The sequence below is a fragment of the Bos mutus genome, chromosome 10, assembly GCF_027580195.1.
Source record: "Bos mutus isolate GX-2022 chromosome 10, NWIPB_WYAK_1.1, whole genome shotgun sequence".
Taxonomy (NCBI): Eukaryota; Metazoa; Chordata; class Mammalia; order Artiodactyla; family Bovidae; genus Bos; species Bos mutus.
In genome coordinates this window covers 49,743,747-49,763,441 of record NC_091626.1, presented here as the reverse complement: position 1 = coordinate 49,763,441, position 19,695 = coordinate 49,743,747, and the positions used below count along the sequence as shown (strand labels likewise).

The 19,695-nt window shown below is 46.2% G+C and overlaps 1 protein-coding gene across 3 annotated transcripts in view; it reads right to left on the bottom strand.

Moving 5' to 3' along the window:
- GLDN (gliomedin) overlaps positions 1-19,695 on the bottom strand; it is a 59,861-nt gene that overhangs the window by 17,119 nt on the left and 23,047 nt on the right. For 2 of the 3 annotated variants that reach the window (XM_005900466.3, XM_070377896.1), the window contains 2 exons: positions 8,319-8,336; positions 7,843-7,950 (listed from right to left, as the gene is read on the bottom strand). In XM_005900466.3, the coding sequence (XP_005900528.2) occupies positions 7,843-7,950; positions 8,319-8,336 (126 nt within the window). The remainder of the gene's footprint in view (positions 1-7,842; positions 7,951-8,318; positions 8,337-19,695) is intronic. The other variant, XM_070377895.1, reaches the window with a different exon arrangement.

The window sequence follows — 19,695 nt, the reverse complement described above, 5'->3', positions numbered from 1 at the left end:
AGTGGATGTTGTCATCTGCATTATCTGGTGTATCCCTCACAATACTGGGGTGGTAGGCTGGTCAGTTTTCCTAACTCTCACTTGGTAGAAATTGGAAATAAGGCCTACAGGGTTTACAACTGAGGCTGAAAAGTGAGCAGCAAAAATCTTGATTCCATCTCCAATGCCCTTTTCTGTGACATTTGGATACAAAATATTTTTAAGCAAAATAGCAAAACAGGTCACACTGCTTTAGGACAAGCATTATGAAGGAAGGAGATAGTGTGAACAACAGGTAATGGACAAAATTTCTGTCTCTGCCCACAGGGAGACATCACTATAGGAACCACAGTCCTACTAGGAGTAGTCAAGATCAGGCAGTGACTCATTGCAGCATTGCAAAATGGGCAGCACAGCATTCTGATGCTGGGGAGAAAGGAAGCCAATCTCATGCATCATAAGATGCCCCAACTCGTAGCAGCTTCCACACAGCAGCTTCGCTGAGGTGAGGAGACAAAAAAGTAGAGTTTGGGCAGATAAAGGTGGCTGGGATTCATGGGACAGAATATGAGAGAGGAGGTCATTGTGTAGAAAGAGCTCTGGTGAACTTCCCAGGGGTTTCCTCAAGTCTTTGGCAGAGTAATAGTCTGTATAAGGTGAAAGTCTACCAGGCAGGGAAAAGAATGAACAGAAAGCCACTCACTGTATGGCTCTCAGAGCTTGAACAGGGAAGGGTCCTCATTCCCGCCAGTCAAAGCAGAGGGATCTCAGAAAATGGCAGGCTGTGAGACAGAGTCCTTGGAAAGACTTGTCTTAGTAGTGAGGCTAAATTAGCTCAGCAGTCAAGGCTGCTGTGGATCTATCATAACAAACCTTAAAAATACTGAGCAGTAAGCTTAACTGCCTGCCAGGATAGAATTCAAAATCTGAATCATTTAGTCAATGTAATGTAGCATATTAATAATTTAAGCAAGGAAAAAATTACGTGATCATCTTGATGGATATAGGAAAGACATTTGATAAAATTCAACACCTATTCTGAATAAAAATTCTCATCACACTAGGAATAGAAGGAAATGTCCTCAATATGAAAAAGGGCATCTGTGAAAAGAACCTACAACTAACATCATCTCTGGAGCTTCCCTGGTGACTCAGATAGGAAAGAATTCTCCTGCCAATGTAGGAGACTCGGGTATGATCCCCAGGTCGGGAAGATCCCTGGGAGGAGGGCATGGCTACCCACTCCAGTATTCTTGCCATGGACAGAGGAGCCTGGTGGGCTATAGTCCATCGGGTCACAGAAAGTCGGACATGACTGAGTGACTAAACAACAGCAACAACGTCCCTAATAATGAAAGACTGAACGCTTTCCCCCTAAGATCAGGAACAAGACAATGGTACCTATTCTTGTCACTTTAAATAAAGTACAATAAAGCAAAGAAAAAGAAACAGAGGCAAACAGATTGGAGAGGGATGCATTAAAACTGTCTTTTAGAAAATTTATTAAAAAGCTGCTAGAACTTAGGAGCACCTAGGGATACTAAGAGGGAAAGTGATTGCTTACTATGTGCAAAGGTACTGCCAGATATGGATAAATTAATATGATATCCCATTGCAGGCATTGTTTGTTCATTTTGACAAGAGCCTCCTGGAGATATCACTCAACAGAGATATTTTTCAAAGGGGCAGAGATTTTGGGCAACAGAGAAGAGCCAGAGGCAAGTTTCAGTGAAAAACTTCAGTTTCTCTCAACCTCTATAACCAAGAGGCCTTAGGATTCATTGCTTTTTCTAATTATGTGGCCAATCCCAAGCCCGTTCTTAAAGGTTCTGGCTGAGTGCCCCACCAGCTTGGCGAGTCCCCATTCCCCAACTGTCATTTTATGATATCGCCACTGTCCTCCCTCCAGATTTAAAACCAATTCTGATCCCCACCCCCAACTTCCTACCAGCTACACAGGATTCCTATACAACCATCCCAAGAGAATCATAGACTTTCAGATAGGAAGGCACCTTAGAGGTCATTTAGATTAACCTCCCATCCAACCCTGAACACCTCTCGACCTCACCTGATTGGCTCTTCTCAAGCCCTTGCAGCAATGGGGAGGTTATTATTAATAAATCGTGTCACACCACAGACGGCGCTGGAATACCCTGCACTGCCATCCTAGCCCATTATTCCCTAAAATGTGCAGCTGGCACTCCTACCACCTTTTCTCTATGCCAAGGGGCTGATAAGCTCTATTAGATTCAAGGGAGCCTACACAGACCATCCCAAGGAAGACAGCAGCGTATGAAAGAACCTGAAAGTGTTGATCACTGTTAAAAAATGCAACAAACAGGGAAACATTTGCTCAATTTCTGCCAATGGAATTGCTGGGGACACAGTGGAAGAGCACGTGAAGAAGAGCAAGGGAAGCGCCTGCAGTGTAGGTACTGGAGGCTGTGCCGTGGAGTCAGCGACATGGTTGAGGCAGGTCCCACAATGCATCTCTCACACCACACTGAGATCCCATGGCTGGGGGGTCACCTCTGTCCACAGTTATCAGGACATCTTTCTGGAAAGAGGTTCACTCACTGAAAAGCCCTTAATCAGGGACCTCTGCACGAGCGGACGTTCTTTTGTCAGTATTTTAAATAGGCAATTTGGCACATTATCTGAAGGACACAAAAGATGAGAACGTTGCCATAGAGTCCAGCCAGCACAATGCACCCGAAGATAACTGACACCTTCGAAAGGTGTCGTGTGACTCACATTCAGCAGTGCTCAGGGAAATGGTATCTTCTAGTTACTTGAGGGTTTTCTTTTTCAAGCATTTATTCTAGTCACAAAGAGCCTTTGGCATCATCGTTCGATTTCCTCTTCTTTTATTCCTTCCTTTTATGCATTTTCCCCCTTTCTCAAAAAGGCCAGGTGTGAAACAGGAGAACATTCTCACAGCTGTCATAATGCACAGGGGCTGGTGTTTAGTGCTCAGGATATTAAGGACTTCTGCTCACAGGTGTATTTTGACGCTCAGCTGTGTGTGCACATGATCACTTTCTTCAAGAAAGGGGAGGGGACGTTCTGTTTATGTAGTCTTCGCCACCTCCACAGAGTCTTCCCTCTTCTTGGTTGGTGCAACCACCTCGGCCGTGCCCTGGCCATGGCATGCAGAAGTACACCACCACCTCATCACGTTCGCTGGCAGAGGAGCCAGATGTGGCACTGTCTGCCTTCCCCGACTTGGATATGGGCAGGGACACTGCTAACCACTGAGTGGCCTGGATCAGGGCAGTGTCTGTCCCATGGCTGCTGGCAGGCTTGGAGTCAGCACATTCTGCAGGAGAAGAAAGGCCAGACTCTGCTCGCCTTGCTCGGGTGCTGGGTGTGGCTTTCTGCTGTTTTCCTTTCCCGTTGGCAGTGCCCACTCAAAACAAGTCATTTTCCCAGCTTTAGAGTCTGGGGTTGTGTGATCAACTGGGGTCAACGCCATCTTCACTGCAGGGGGTGAAGGAGGACATCTTATTTTTGGTAGCACCATCTGTCACCCACTGAGGCGGAGGAGATGGGAGCTGAGGGTGTTATGCAAAACCCAGACCCAAGGCTGGGATGAATAAGGAGGAGAATGTTTATTTCTGTTTTTGTGGGGACTCAATTTTTAGAGAAAACATAAAAGCATTAACTCTTGAGTGAGAAAGTGAGAGGCAGATGGAAAGAAAGAAAATGCTTGGTTTTGGGGCACAGCACGTCAAACTTCGGAAAGGACGCTGTTTGCAAAACTGACGACGGTTAAGTCCAATTCTCTCTAAATCTAAGTTGATGGTTTCAAACAAATGTAGGCATTTCCACTCAGATTTCCTTCCCCACCCTTTGAAACAACACCACCACCTAATATCTAAAATGAATGCAGCACTTGCTCTGTGTCAGACCCTATTCTAAGCACTTGATATATATTTATATATATTTTATATATAAATTTAGTCTTCCTAAAAACACTATTACTATTCTCATTTTCCAGTTGAGGAAACAGGGCAATTAAGTAACTTGCCCAAGTGCACACAGCTAGTAAGCAGAAGAGCTGGGATCCAAACCAAGACTTCAAGCTCTGACTCTGGCCTATTCCACTCTTGTTCTTAGCATTCCTAAGATCAGAAAGCGAGGGTTAGCTTCATATTTCAATATCCTGGAAACAACTGTTGGTCTGGAGCTCTAAACTCTGGTATCACTAGGTTGGTCTTCTTCTCAAGAGCCCACAGTGGCTCCCGGCTGCCTTCTGCAGACACAGAGCTAAAATCCCTGCTCCCTTCCCACTGCACCCCATCCTCACCTGGGGCCCTTCTCATAGGCAGGGCCAGCCTCCTGAACAGTGCCTCCAAGTAGGGCCTTTCCCTTCTCTCCTTGCACTGCCCTCCCCATTTCCCCTCTATTTATTTCCAAGGTGTGGATCACACGTCTCTCTTGTCCTTTACACTTAGCTCTACAGTATAACTCATCCTCTATACAGGATCCTATTTGTCCATTATCTGCACAATTAAGTTTTCTTCTGGCAGCATTCCCTGCTGTACAGTATAAAGCATCTTCATATCAGAATAACCAGTTACAGAATTCATGCTGTATATAAACTATCTTCTCTTCCAACAGGACTGCAAGCCCTTATGGACAGAAACTATGTCCTGCTGTTCTCTCAGTTCTTTACTGAGCCTTAGCTGGGGTTGGCTGAGAGCTGTGTCAAACAACAGGATGCACAAGGCACAGCCTCTCCCTCACAGACAAACACTGGAGCAGACTGTTTCAAAACCAGAAGCCATGTTAGAGTTGTTGGAAGCCCTGTTCCTCAGTGTACAGGTGAGGAGACCCAGGCCCTCGAAGCCAGTCAGAGTTCAAGGCAGGTGCGCCCAGAATGCCTTTCCTGGCTCCCTTCTGCTTGCAGAGCAGGGATAATTCTTTCTGCCTGACACGTGGATACTTGATGAACTGTGCATCCTGCCTGTGTCCTAAGGGCTTCTCTGAAGGGCTGGCGCCTTCCCACCCTCCTGGTGAGACTCAGAATGAGGCTCAGCAACATCCTTAGACAATCAATAGCACTAGCTCCCAGTGCCCAGGCTTCCTTCCCCCTGCTCCTGCTCTGTAGCACCTCCAGTAATGCCTCTTGGACTCAACCCCCTCCAGCCTGGAAGTGTTCTGTGCTGTCGTGTTTAAGAACAGGGGTCCAGGAGTCAAGGCCTGGAGTCAAGCCTGTCTCTTATGCTTACTAGCTTTTGGACACTGGGCATGTTATGTCCACTAGTTCAACAATGACTTGATTGCCGCCTTCACTGGGTGCACCAGGCTCCGGAGCCTGGTTCTCATGGACCTCACGTTCTCCCTAGGTGGCCAGACCATTAGCACATCAGCGAGCAACACGAGGAGAGGAGTTCAGGGAGGGATCTATGCTTCGGAGGAGAGCAGGGGATGTAACTGAGCTGGTGAGGCGGGGGCCAGACACCGAGGTCAGGGGCGATCTTGAAGAGGAGGAGGTATCAGCTGCGATTGCTCCAGGTCACGGATGGGTGGGGGCACAGTGGTGCACAGGCCCTGACCGAGGGCCCCGGTCTGTTTGGAAAATGGAAAGATGAGACTTCTTCATCTGGAAAAATAAGGCCCACAAATATCCCCATCTCCTGGGGCTGTTGTGAAGACTCAGTGAGGTAAATGTAAAGCGGACTTGGTAGAGTGCCTGACAGTGAATGTCAGCTATTAATATATACCATTGTTAAGAGATCACCGCTAGAGTGCACAGCCTGCTGCTGCTGCTAAGTCGCTTCAGTCGTGCCCAACTCTGTGTGACCCCATAGACGTGCACAGCCTAACCCAGTCCTATCTCTGTGGAACATGGGCTCTTTAGCCTGTTTTTGGAAACAGTACTTGTTGTTCCCTCATTCTGGAAGGCATGCCCACTCCTCCCCTCTCCCAACCCTCCCTGCCAAACCACTAAAGATCCTGGAGCTCTCTGCTGACACGATGGCCCCTCCTTCTCCATGGCCATGACCCTGGCCCTGAGGGTCACATCCTGCATGTGGCTGGCAGAGAGACCCAGACCACCATGCAGAAGGCTCTGGAAGGGCCTGGCTCCCGCCTCCCACCTCACCTGGCTGTACGCCCCCTCCCCTAGCTGCCCCAGCAGGGCCTTGGCAGGTGTGTGCACTCCACTTGGGCCACCGTCTGCCTTGCTCTTGTCCCTCAGGTCTGACGTCAGACATTACCTCTTGACCCTCATTCTCCGCCCTGCTTATAACATACTGTTCTTTCCTTTCTGCACCTCACATCGTGATTACAGATGTATCTGATTGTTGACTTTATGTCTGCCTCCCCACCAAAGACAGAAAGTTCCACTATACAATAGGGGCTGCATCTATTTTGTTTCCGCACTAGCACTGGGAACCCTCTCAATAAATGCCTGCTGAGGAATGTTCCCACCATCTCCTAGGGTTCCTCCTGCTGCTCAGCCTGTCCTTGGCCTCCTTTGCTGGCTCCTCCCTTCTACTTGGTCACTAGATACTGCTGCTCCTCCTGGATGGGCCCAGGCTCTCCTCTTGGGTGGCTCCCTCCCGAACGGGCTGGGCTCATGGCCCAAAAGCCCATCGCCTCGGGTGACTCCTTAAGGTACACCTCGAGCCCCAGGGTCTCCTCTGACTGCAAACCTGCATCTTCAAGGCCCTCTGACACCTCCTCATGACATTTCAAGGCATTTCAAACTGAGCACGTCCCATGCTAGGACCTAAGTTGGTCCAGGGCTCACTACCTTAGGGAAGAGCCGTCAGGCAGGAGGAAGACCTTGGAGTCAGCCTTGGTGCTTCCCTCCCCCTTCCTACTTACATTTGCCTTCCCCAAGTACTGCTGATGTTACCCCCAAATATCACTCAGCTCATCAGCCTTTGCACATCCCACCTGCATCCCTTCTGCCTGCCTGCTGAGTAGCCTCTTCACTGTCTCCCTGTCTTGGCTCCCATGCTTGCTCAAGTTTGTCCTCCCCCAGTGGGGGTATCACAGAAAGGCAGATCTGATCATGTCACCCTCCTCCTCAAAACCCCTCTGTGGCTTCTCATGGCTCCCAGAACAAAGCCAGTTCCTCTCTGTGGCCCTGCCAGCTCTGGCCCCTCCTCCCACTCCCTGCAATTACACTGATCTCTGGGTGGGATGAGAATGCATCCTGGGCCCAGGAAGGGAGCAGGGGAGGGCATTCATAGGCCCGGGGCTTTGGCAGGGTGGCGGGGACAGCACAGCCCTTGCTTTCTAGTTAGATGGTCCAGGCTAGAGTCTGAGTTGGTCGAGGGCTGAGCCATGCTCCCGACAGCCTGTCCTTAGAGAAAAGCTTTTCACAGCTTCCTCCCTTCCCTCCTGCAGCCTGCCTTGTGTGGCTGCCCAGGGAGGTATGCAGGGCAAGGGGCTGAGTACAAACCCTGGTTCTTAAAAGGCCCAGGGCTAACCTGATTTGGCTGTGTTGCCTCTCTGGTGTCAACTTGACCACATTCACCTCTCATCCTCTCTGTCCAGCTACCCTGGCTAGGGCAGGAACTGAGCCCTGAAAGAACTTGGGGTACCAGTATAGACACTCTCGCCCCTTCCATCTGTCTGTTGGCGTCAGAGCAAGCAGAGGAGTGGCCATCAGTTCCCAGGAACACTGCTTCTCCCAGGCAGCCTGGACATACACCGTCATCAGGGTCGGACCAGAAAGGAGGCCCTTATAGCCCCAGGACACAGCGGCTTCCAGGCAACACTTAACCGGCCTCGCATTCAGAGATACAGCACCTGTCCCCCCTGCACCAGCGCTGGCTCATCCAAAACGCAATGATGGAGACAAAACAACCAAGGGATTTAATTCGAAAAACTGTGCCTAAATACCCATTTTTCCTCTTTTTCCATTGGCTCCTTTTTCGCCTTTTGGGCCCTGAGGACCAGGCTGTCCGTCTGATCCGTTGTGTCCTGGTAATCCACTGGCTCCGGGAGGCCCTGCATCAAAACACGGGAAATGGGAACACTGAAAAAAATGTTCACTGAAGTTAACATTATTTCCTTTAGCCAGTGAGACTGGGCAGGCATCAATGCCTTTCCCAGAGCTTCTCCTGCTTCTTCCTTTCCTTCCCCACCGTCCCCACCACCACCCAAAGCAGTGTCAGATAGCGAATGGTGATGGCAGGCTCTCAAGAAGGAGGGAGCAGGAGAGCTGGTGACTCGGGTAGAGAGAAGGTAGGGACACAGCTGTAGTCAAGGCTGCCTCTGGCTTCTTCCCCCTTCCCTGCCTCAGTCCCCTCTGAGGGATCATGGGAGCCAGCCACCCACATCCTCCCTGCAAACTCAAAATATCTATAGGTTCTTACCTGCTGGGCCAGGTGGTCCTACAACAGAAGAAAAATTTAGATGATAAACCACAGATAGAAGTAAGCTAACTCCCGAACCCAAAGAACAAAGAGCATCTTCCCCCTCTTAAAACATACTAATCATCTATGGGCCCGAAGGAATTGCCCTGTGCCTTTTATTTAGAACTCAATATGTTTACCCAAAGATCCTTAAAAACAATTAGACAAACACCCATAGCCCAATCAAACCCACTTTTGCTCAAGTTCCAGTGGACTAAGAATAATTTCTAAGTTGCGTCACCATAGACTCCGAAGTCAACTTAATTACATGAGGTTTGGTGACCACGTGGGTGGGCCCTGCTGCAGCCTGTGTGCAGCTAGGTGTCAGGAAGCGCTGCATTTGCAGGGCTAAGAGCCAGCTGTCCTGGGAGCAGCCCCGAATGCACTCATCCAGACAGCCTGTCTCCTCTAGGCCACCCAGGGGAGTTGAGAGCAAAAGCTGGTTTGCTGGGTTTCTATTTTGTTGCACAAAATTGCCTGAGAAAACCTGAGGGCTCAGATCAGGTAACAAATACCTTTCTTCATTTGTAATCACCCTAAAAAGGATCTAAGGTGTTCAGGTGAATCATTTACACATAATCTAACACAATAAATTGCTCCACAAACAGTTTTAGTGTCAATTACTCCACTTAATAAGCACTCATACAGACCAGTCAGGTTGCATCACGAACAGTTGAGGGTCTTTGTTTCTCTGACCACAGAAACAATCACCAATATTGGAGTGGGTGCGTGCTGGCTCAGTTGCTTCAGTCATGTCCGATTCTTTACAACCCCATGAACTGTAGCCCACCAGGCTACTCCATCCATGGAATTCTCCAGGCAAGAACACTGGAGTAGGTTGCCATGCCCTTCTCCAACTGGAGTGAGTAGGTCTGTCTAAAGATCCAAGTCCTGTGACTTTTCAGAAAACCACCATTTACAAAGCACTTACTGTGTGCACCAAAATCTACTCAGAGAAACCTTGGGACTTCCCTGGTGGCCCAGTGGTTAAGAATCCGCCTAATAATGCAGGGACATAGGCTCAATCCCTGGTCTGGGAAGATCCCGCATTCCTCAGCACAACTAAGCCTTTGCACTGCAACTACTGAGCCCACACACCCTGGAGCCCACATCCTGCAACGAGAGAAGCCACTGCAAGGGGAAGCCCACGGTCTGGCCGCAGTGAAGACTAGCTCCGGCTTGCAGCAACTAGGGAAAGCCAGCGTGCATCAATGAAGACTCAGTGCAGCTAAAAAAATTAATAAAATAATTAAAAAAAAAAAAAAATCTTGGTCCTTGAATCTGTCGTGTTTATAATCGAACTGAGGAAGGTGAATACTCTGACACCACAGCGAGATATGAGGGAGCAACAGAGAAGCAACCACAGAGGTGCTGGGACAGTCTGGGCAAAGGGCAGTCTGAGCAGGACTTCAGAGAGGGTAAGCCTTGAGTTGTAGCTCTGAAGACCCAGGGGGCCTGAGACAGTTGCAGGGGTGAGGGCTGGGCACCCCTGCATGAGACCAACTGGAGCAAAGGTCCAGGAGTGAGCGAGAGGAGGGAAGCTGGCCCAGCTGGAATGTGTAGTGATGAAGCCGGGGTACTTGGCGGAGGGATATGGCACAGCAACACTTGAAGGCCTGATAGCGGGGCACAGACAGTATCTGCAAGGCAGCGCGGAGCCATAGTAGAGTTTTAAGAAGGGAAGATGACACTGAAATCAGTGCGCGTTTGCGATCCTTTCTGTAGATGGAATACAACTAGGGAATGAGATGAGAGAGAGAAAGAGGCGGGGTGGGGGTGGGGAGGAGAAATTATCCATAGGATGTTTGTAGTTAAAACTTGGGACAAGGTTGAAGATAAATGTGGTTGGTGACTGTAGCGTTCTAGAGGGAGCTAGAAATGCGAGAGGTATTTTCAGCAGAAGAACGGGCAGGACTCCATGTCTGGTTGGAGGCAAAACAGAAGGCCTCTCAGATGATTCGGTGCCCGGATACTGCTGAGCCTATTTGACAGACTTGAAAACTTTCAAAAGAGCAAAGTGTTTGACAGTATGTTTTATATATATATAGTCCTATGTTGCGCAAAAATGATTTGCTGAAAATGGCACGGCATTTTCTAGGATCAGGATAGCCTGTAGTCATACCACCAGATGGCGCCACAAACGCCCTGGTAAGGATGCAATGTGGACTTTCCATAGCTGTCAGAAATCAATCCACAGTCAATCCGGACTGCTGATAGAAGCCAAAATCAGATGTGCAGGTTGGTAGAAAAAAAAGGTGAACAAGAAAGAATCAACTGTATATAGTAGGTTGCAAGAGTTCTCAGGACAGTCCATTGCCATGCAGTGGAGTATTAGAGAGAGGTCCTGGCCGGAGCTGTATACTTAGGGCACATTAGTTAGGGCCAAGGATACTGCTATGATGAGGTGCTTAGATTAGGGTTTACTGACCCTCACCCGACGTCCTTGACATCTTACGGCTACAGTTCTTAGTCACTTGAGGCCTAGAGTCGACTAGAATGCTTGTAAAGATGCAGATACCTGGGACCAATCTGGAGATTCTGATCCAGTTTGAATTCGCGTGAGGCCCGGGAACCTGCATTTTCACGAAGCACCACAAGTTACTGGCGTGCAGGTGGTCCTGGGTCCCCTGGACCTGATGTGAAAGTTTTCTGGGAAAAGAATCAGTCATTATCCTTACAGGGGTTCCTAACCCTAGAAAGACTGGGAGATACTAGCCTTGAGGTAAGAGTGAAATATCTGAGCCAAATCTGGGGATGCAGAGAGGGGGACACACCCTACCTGGAGGGAGGCAGGAGACAGAAGCAGCGCCAGGAAAGAGAGAGAGAGTGCTCTGGAGAAGGAAGAGTGAGGCCAGCCCAGCAGGTCCCATGCATGTGTGCATGCTCAGCTGTGTCTGACTCTTTGTGACCTCAAAGAGTCTGTCAGGCTGTAGCCTGTCAGGCCTCTCTGTACACGGGACTTTTCGGGCAAGAATCCTGGAGTGGGTTTCCATTTCCATCTCCAGGGGATGATCCTGGCCCAGGGGTCAAACCCACATTTCCTGCGTCCCCTACATTGGCAGGCAGATTCTTTAACACTGCACACCACCTGTGAAGTCCATGCTCAGGCCTTGAAACTAGAGAATTTCAGAAGAGAAAGGATGACAGTTTCAAAGAGCTCAGGGACAGAGTGATGGTGACTGTCCCAGGGTCCCCAGGATACCAACAGAGCTGCTCATGGCCCCTCTCACCCAGAAGAAGCCCCAGATATGAGTCATTATAATAATGTCAGATGTCAAATAACATGTGCCAACTAGCCCCTAGAAAACTGTCTTGCAGGATGCTTTCTCAGCTCCTGACCCTTGTCCCCTTCTGGAATAACAGACCCTCTGGGAACACGCATAGGCAGTCACTTTCCTATTAAGGCTGTACGCAGAGCTGTTCCCTGGGCCTGCCACCAGCGCACTTATACAAGGTTCCATGCTAAGAAGGGGGATCCTCACTTGGATTGGACTGGCTACAGCTTTGAGGCCTCAGCTCCCACCCTCTGTGTGCTGGTCCACCCTCTGCAACTGGCCCTGCTGACAGCTATTCTGCCAGTCCCAGGGCACCTGATGTGGAAAAATATGTATCTTTCCCCACATGCCCCATTAAAGTGGAGCTTTGGTCTAATCTCACTTATTTGGTGCATTTCAAGTTTGGATTATGGCCATGACAACCTTAAAAATGAGAAGAGTTCGATATTATTTCAAGTGCCAACTCCAATCAGTTAGTACAACTTTCTGCAACACGAGAAAAGAATGACTTGGGACCTGAGGCCATGCTAGGTGGCAACAGTGATCCACGACTGATGCCTGGGTATAGGATTACAAGTGTTATCACAGACTTGGAGTCATGTCTCTGCAAGGAGAATGGGCACTGTGGATTTGAAGCACGTTGGTCCCAACAAGCAGTTCAGCAATATGATGATTTAGAGATTTTCCAACAAGCCTGTATGTGGAGGCCACTGGAAGTGAAGAATTACCCAAGACCTGCCTTCTTCACGATAACCTGCTCTTCCAGAAGACATGCTTCTGGGGTTCCAAGGAAACTGGGATCAGGGATAAGATGCATCCAGAAAACCATATGTCATTTGACAAACTCTGCATTAGCAAAATCCTAAAGCCTGACTGCTCTGTCCTTGTCCCCAGAGCAGCCACAGCTGAGTCCTGGGAAAGGAACAGGAAGGGGCTTTCCTGGTCACAGTTGGACTAGCCTCAAGTCACAAACACCTGCTTTTTCAAAGATGACTCCAGTGAAGAGCTAGATCTTGTTCTCAGGCCCAAACCCAGGCTCTGTCCTGGCAACCCTTCCTGAAGGTGTCATCTGGGAGCCTTGTAACCCTGTAACCTCTGGACTGCTGCTCTCTGCCTCTTCCCCTGAAGCTCCCTGGTTCAGTCCTGGGTCCTCTCACCTCCCTGCTCCCAATCCAGGCACCTTGGCCTATCCCTGGGTGCCTCCTTGCCTTGTAAAAAAGTACATACAACTTGTACTTTTCACACCTAAGTTTTAATTGAAGAGCTTTCTGTGTAAAAGAAGACCCAATTTCAAGCTGTCATGAAAAAAGGAACTGGCTTTTGAAAAGCATTTTTAGGTGCCAAAGAATAACCTCCTCAACCCATCTCCAGCACAGATGCGATCCCGTCAATCTCTCCTAAGTGGTCTCAATAGCTCTGGCCCACATTCACTGAACAGCCTGGCTCTCATTCTATCACTATAAAAATCAAAAAGGAAGAGGCTTTTCCTGTGCCTCTCAACAGGGCTTTTGTGCCTGTAATTCTATCCATTTGAGCATTTCTCTAGCGCTCATTACTGTCACATGCAGCAACGCTGAAAAGGGACTCCCAGAGATGTAAGAAATCCTTGTGCTTAAGCCACAAGGGTTTCAGAATAAAGGACTAAGCTGTTCTGAAGATATTTAATTTTCTGTGAGGGCCGAAATGTGACTTGAGTAATAACTCAATTAGCATTTTCTAAGAAGCCACAGGATTACAGCTTTTCTCTCTGAGGTTAAACTAAGCCAACAAGAGTCGGGTTTGGACTCAGAGTTCCTCCAGGAAGCATCTTTCTTGCTAGCCCACCACCCCCATTAATCACTTACAAAAATCACAGATTTAGTCATTCTACAAACGCAACCAGAGTTCCTAATGCCGGGCAGGTAGCGAGAGGCCCTGGGGAGAATACTGCAGCAGGTTTCTGCATGTCCATGCACACTGCAGGGCTTCTCAGCCTTCCCCAGCGCAGCCCTGTGAAGAGACCAGGACCTCCTCAGAGCCTGCAGCCTTAGACTGAGGAGCCCCAGCACAAGCTCCAGATGGCTTCAAAGTCTTGTGCTTATCTTTAGAGTCCATGGGAACGGTGCATTTATTCCATAAGAGAATTTTTTTTAATTGAAGAATAGTTGGCATACAAATTATATTAGTATCAGGTGTAGTACATCATGATTCAACATTAATATATATTACAAACTGATCACCACAAGTCTAGTAATCCTTCACAATACTAAGTTACTGTGATAATACTGACTGTATTCCTTATGCTGGACACTACACTCCCATGGCTCATCTATTTTATAACTGGATGTCTATACCCCTTAATCTCCCTCACTTATTTCACTTAGCCCCTAACCCCTCCCTCTTGTCTCCTCTGGCAACCACCTGTGTATCCGTGAGTCTGTTTCTGTCTTATTATGCTTGTTCACTTGTTTTGTGTTCTAGATTCCATGTATAAGTGAAATCATACATTTGTCTTTCTCTGTCAGACTTATTTCACTTAGCATATTACCCTCTAGGTCCATCCATTTTGCTTCAAATTTAGTTCTTTTTTAATGACTGAGTAGTATTCCATTGTGTGTATTTATACCATACCTTCTTTATCCATTCATATATCAATGGGCACTTAGGTTTTCATATCTTGGCTATTATAAATAATAAATAATGCTGCAGTGAAGACAGGGGTGCATATATCTTTTCTAATTAGCTTCTTATTTTTTTCAGATAAATACCCAGAAGTGGAATTGCTGGATCATATGCTTCTATTTTTAATTTTTAAAGGAACCTCCATACTGTTTTTCATAGTAGCTGCACCAATTTACAATCCTGCCAACAGTGCATAAGAGTTCCCTTTTCCACATCTCCTTGACACTTATTTTTAGTTGTCTTTTTGATAACAGCCATTCTAACATGAATGAGGTGATATCTCATTGTGGTTTTAAATTGCATTTTCTTGATGATTAGTGAAAATGAGCATCTCTTCATGTGTCTGTTGGTCATCTGTGGGTCTTCCTTGGAAAAATGTCTATTCATGTCTTCTATCCATTTTTTAATTAAATAGATTTTTATATTGTGTTCTTTACATATTCAATATTTTGAATTAACTACTTATCAGATAAATCAGTTGCACATCTATTCTCCCATTTGCTTGGTTTGCTTTTCTGTTGATGGTTTCCTTTGCTGTGCAAAGGATTTTTAATTTTTTGTAGCCCCATTTGTTTATTTTTTCTTTTGTTGCTTGTACCTGAGGATACAGAGCCAAAATTTACTGCTAAGGCTGATGTCAAAGAGTATACTTCTTGTTTTCTTCTAGGAGTTTTATGGATTCAAATCTTATATTTAGGCCATTAATCTGTCTTGAGTTTATTTTTGCAGATGGTGATCCAGCGTCATTCTTTTGCATGTGGCAGTCCAGTTTCCCAACACCATTTTATTGAAGAGATTGTTTTTCTCCACTGTCTGTTATTGGCTCCCTTGTCATAATAAATTGATGATAGAAGCATCTACTCTGTTCCGTTGATCTGTGTGTCTGTTTTTGTGCCAATTCCATGCAGTTTTGAGTCACTGTGCTATACAGCAGAAAGTAACTCAACACTGTGAATCAACTACTCTCCAATATTTCTTTTAAAAAAGAACCACACAGTTTTGATTGCTATCTTTGCAATACTGTTTGAAATGAGGAAATTTGAAGTTCTTTGTTCACCTTTCTTAAGATTGCTTTGGCTATGTGGGGTCTTTTGTGGTTTCATACAAATTTTAGGGTTATTTCAGTTCTGTGAAAAATAACATCAGCATTTTGATAGGGATTTTATTGACTCTGTAGATTGCTTTGAGTAGTATAGTCATTTTGACAATCTTAATTCTTCCAGGTCATGAATACAATACATCTTTCCATCTGTTTGTGTCATCCTCAGTTTCTTTTATCAGTGCCTTGAAGAAAAGCTACGACCAACCTAGACAGCATATTAAAAAGCAGAGACATTACTTTGTCAACAAAGGTCCATCTAGTCAAGGCTATGTTTTTCCTGTGGTCATGTATGGATGTGAGAGTTGAACTATAAAGAAAACTGAGCACCAAAGAATTGATGCTTTTGAACTGTGGTGTTGGAGAAGACTCTTGAGAGTCCCTTGGACTGCAAGGAGATCTAACCAGTCCATTCTGAAGGAGATCAGTCCTGAATATTCATTGGAAGGACTGATGCTAAAGCTGAAACTCTAATACTTTGGCCACCTGATGCAAAGAACTGACTCATTGGAAAAGATCCTGATGCTGGGAAAGATTGAAGGTGGGAGGAGAAGGAGACAACAGAGGATGAGATGGTTAGATGGCATCACCAACTCGATGGACATGAGTTTGATTAAACTCTGGGAGTTGGTGATAAACAGGGAGGCCTGGCGTGCTGCAGTTCATGGGGTCACAAAGAGTCAGACGCTACTGAGCAACTGAACTGAATTGAAATGTAGTTTTTTGAGTTGTTTTTGTTGTTCAGTCACCATGTCCGACTCTTTTGCGACCCCATGGACTGTAGCCTGCCAGGCTTCTCTGCCCATTGGATTTCCCAGGCAAGAATACTGGAGTGGGTTGCCATTACCTTCTCCAAGGAGTCTTCCTGACCCAAGGACTGAACCTGTGTCTCCTGCATTGGCAGGCAGATTCTTTACCACTGAGCCACATGGAAAGCCCAGTTTTCTGAGTACAAGACTTTTGTCTCCTTAGTTAAAAGTTCACATATAACAACTTATGTATAAAACAGTCTCTTTTAAGTTGGTGGTCACTTAAGTTTGAGCACGTTCTACAAACATTACACTTTTACCTTCCTTTCCTTCATTTTGTTTCTGACGTCATACTTTACATGTTTTTATTTGTGCATCACTGAACTAATTATTTTAGTTATAGATAATTTTACTACTTTTTGCCTTTTAAACTTAATACTAACTTCCTTGGTAGTTGATTCACTACCTTTACTATATGTTTGCCTTTATCACAGAGATGTTTTTCTTTCATAATTTTAACTATGGCCTTTTCTTTTCTATTTAAAGAGGTTTTTTTTTATTTTAAACATTTCTTGTAAGGTCTGTTTAGTGGTAATGAACTCCTTTACAAGCTTTCTCTTGACTGCAAAACTCTTTATGTCTCCAATTCTGAATGATGACCTTGTTGGGTAAAGTATTCTTGGCTGTAAATTTTTTTCTTTCAATACTTTCAATATATCATGCCACTCCCTTCCCACCTATAAAGTTTCTGCTGAAAAAACAGCTGATAGTCTTATGGGGGTTTCCTTGTACATAATTAGGTTTTCTTTCTTGCTGCTTTTAAGATTCTCTCTTTAATTCTTGACATTTTAATTATAATGTGTCTTGGTGTGGACCTCTTTGGGTTCGTCTTTTTGGGGGATTCTCTGTGCTTCCTTTACTTGGATGTTTGTTTCCTTTGACAGGCAAGGGAAGTTTTCAGACATTATTTCTTTAAGTAGGATTTCTGTCCCTTTCTCTCTCTGTCTTCTTCTGGGACCCCTGTGATGCAAATGTTAGTACTCTTGATCCAGAGGTCTCAAACTATCTGATTGTTTAAAGTTCTCTTTTCTTTTCAGTATTTTGATCAGGTGATTCCCACTGTTCTTCCAGACTGTAGTCTTCCAGACTGCTGATCTGTTCTGCATCCTCTAATCTGCTGTTCATTCATTCCAGTGTATTTTTCATTTCAGTTACTGTATTCTTCAGTTCTGATTGGTTCTTTTTTCTTATATTTTCTCTCTCTTTGTTGAAATTCTCACTGAGTTCATCCATTGTTTTCTCGAGTCGGTGAGCATCTTTATGACTGTTACTTTGAACACTTTATCTTGTAAATTGCTTATCTTTGTTTAATTTAGCTCCTTTTCTGGTGATTTGTGTTATTTTTATTTATTTATTTTTTCATTTGAAAGGTATTCCTTTGTCTCTTTATTTTGCCTAACTCTCTGTGCTTGTTTCTATGTATTAAGGGTGTTGGCTACATCTCCTAGTTGTAGAAGAGTGGCCTTATGTAGAAGGTGCGGCTCAATGGTGCAATCGCCCCAGGTCACCAGAGCACTGCTGCAGGCCTGCTGATGTGTGGAGCTAGCTCCAGTGCCACTGGCTTCAAGGCCAGGCTGGGACTATTGTGAGTGCTCTGTGGTGTGGGGCTGGCCCCCTAAAGTGGGAGCTGCTTTGGAGGGGGGTTGGTGCCAGCTAGGGCTGCCCTCTGGGTAGGGCAAGGCAAGATGTATTTTGGAGGGACTGGCTGGAGTCAGTCCTCAAGGGAGCATTGGGGTGGGGCACACAGTGTCAGTTTGGTGGAAAGAAACAGAAATGGTGTCTGCCAGCACTTCCATTCCCAGAGGAAGTTCCTCCAGATCCCTGTCCCTCCAGCACATGCCTTAAAATTCATCAGTGAATCTCCTTCTTATGTGACCCAAGCACTTTTCAAGCTGCTGCCTCTGTGCTGGAAGTTAGAGTGAATGAATGTGTATGCAAGGAGCAGAGTCCCAGATTCCCACAGCCCTTCAGCTCTCCTGAATGAAAGTCTCACTGGTTTTCAAATCCAGGTGTCGTGGGGGCTTGTCTTCCCCATACACGTCCCACAAGCTGGGGAGCCTGATGTGAGGCTTGCTCTTCGGGGGGAATCTCTGTGGCTGTGACATCCCTCCTGCTTGTGGGTTGCTGCACTGGGGATGCAGGTTTGACTAGACTGTGTCTCTGTTCATCCTACATGGGTCCCTCACTGTGTCCTTTTCTTTCTGTCCTTAGTTTAGAAAATCTGTTCTGCTAGACTTCAGGTTGTTCTCGGAGATAATTGTTTTGTAAGTAGTCGTAGTTTCGGTGTGTCCATGGGAGGATGAGAGCTCAGGATCTTCCTACCCTGCCATCTAAGATCCGGATCTCTCCATAATAGATTTTTAATGCAAAAATAACTTCCCTCTGTTTCCTCAGAATGCTGCACCCCCTTCAAAGAGACAGGAAATGCAGTGTCTGCGACCAGGCACTGTGGGCCTGTCCCTGGTGGTCAGTGCCTGGTTGGGGCAGAGGGTGATGACTGGGTGACTGGCCTCAGTTCAACGTACCACACATTTCTGATTACCCAAGACCTAGTTATTTTCCATGGTCATACGACTATGGTAATAATGAAAATAATTTTTCATAATTTTAAATTGATTTTTAGCCCATTAAAAATGTCTGGTAAAAGCAAATCAACGTGTATTTTCATAACCTAAAGTGTTTCTAGGTACTCATTCTGTCCCCAGCCCTTTGGCCAGAGCAGCATTCCGCATGTGAGTTTGTGAGCTCTGAAGGCAGTGGGCAGGCACTCCTCCCCTGAGATGAGAAGCCAATCTCTGCCAGAGTCAGGTATAATCACACCAAGACCACTCCCCAGGGACTTCCCTGGCTGTTCAGTGATTCAGACTCTGCCCTTCCACTGCAGGGGACACGGGTTTCGGTTTGATTCCTAGTCAAGGGAACTAAGATCCTGCATGTCCACATGCCTTGCAGCCAAGGAAAACCAAACACCATGACTCTCTTTCCCTGCTCCATCCATCAGCCATTCCAGGTCCTAAGGCTTGATGTGCCTTGAGGTTAATTCCGTCCTTCCTTTCTATTTGTCTTTGATTCATTGAATAGAAGGGGACAGGGTGTGACCAACTTCCAGTCCCATCGAGCACATAGTAGGCACCGCATAGAGAAATCGTCATAAAAAAAGTTTTCTTGACTAATTAGCAGTTTGCATCTAGAGCTTCCCATTAAAGCTATATGTACGATATGGGGAAATAACTACTTCTGGTAAGGGCTCTCTACTACTTAGCAAGGTCTTTTTCCTTTCTTTTCCCTTTTAAAACACTAATGGGAATTAGTATCGGCCTCAGTTCAAGGTACCACATATTTCTAATTACCCAAGACCTAGTTCTTTGCCATGGCTGGATTTCTATGGCAATACCAAAAATATTATTGTTTTTCAAAATTTATGTTACTACTGAGTTTTAGCCCATTGAAAACATCTGGTATACAAGTAAACCAGCAAGCATTTTCATAAAGCT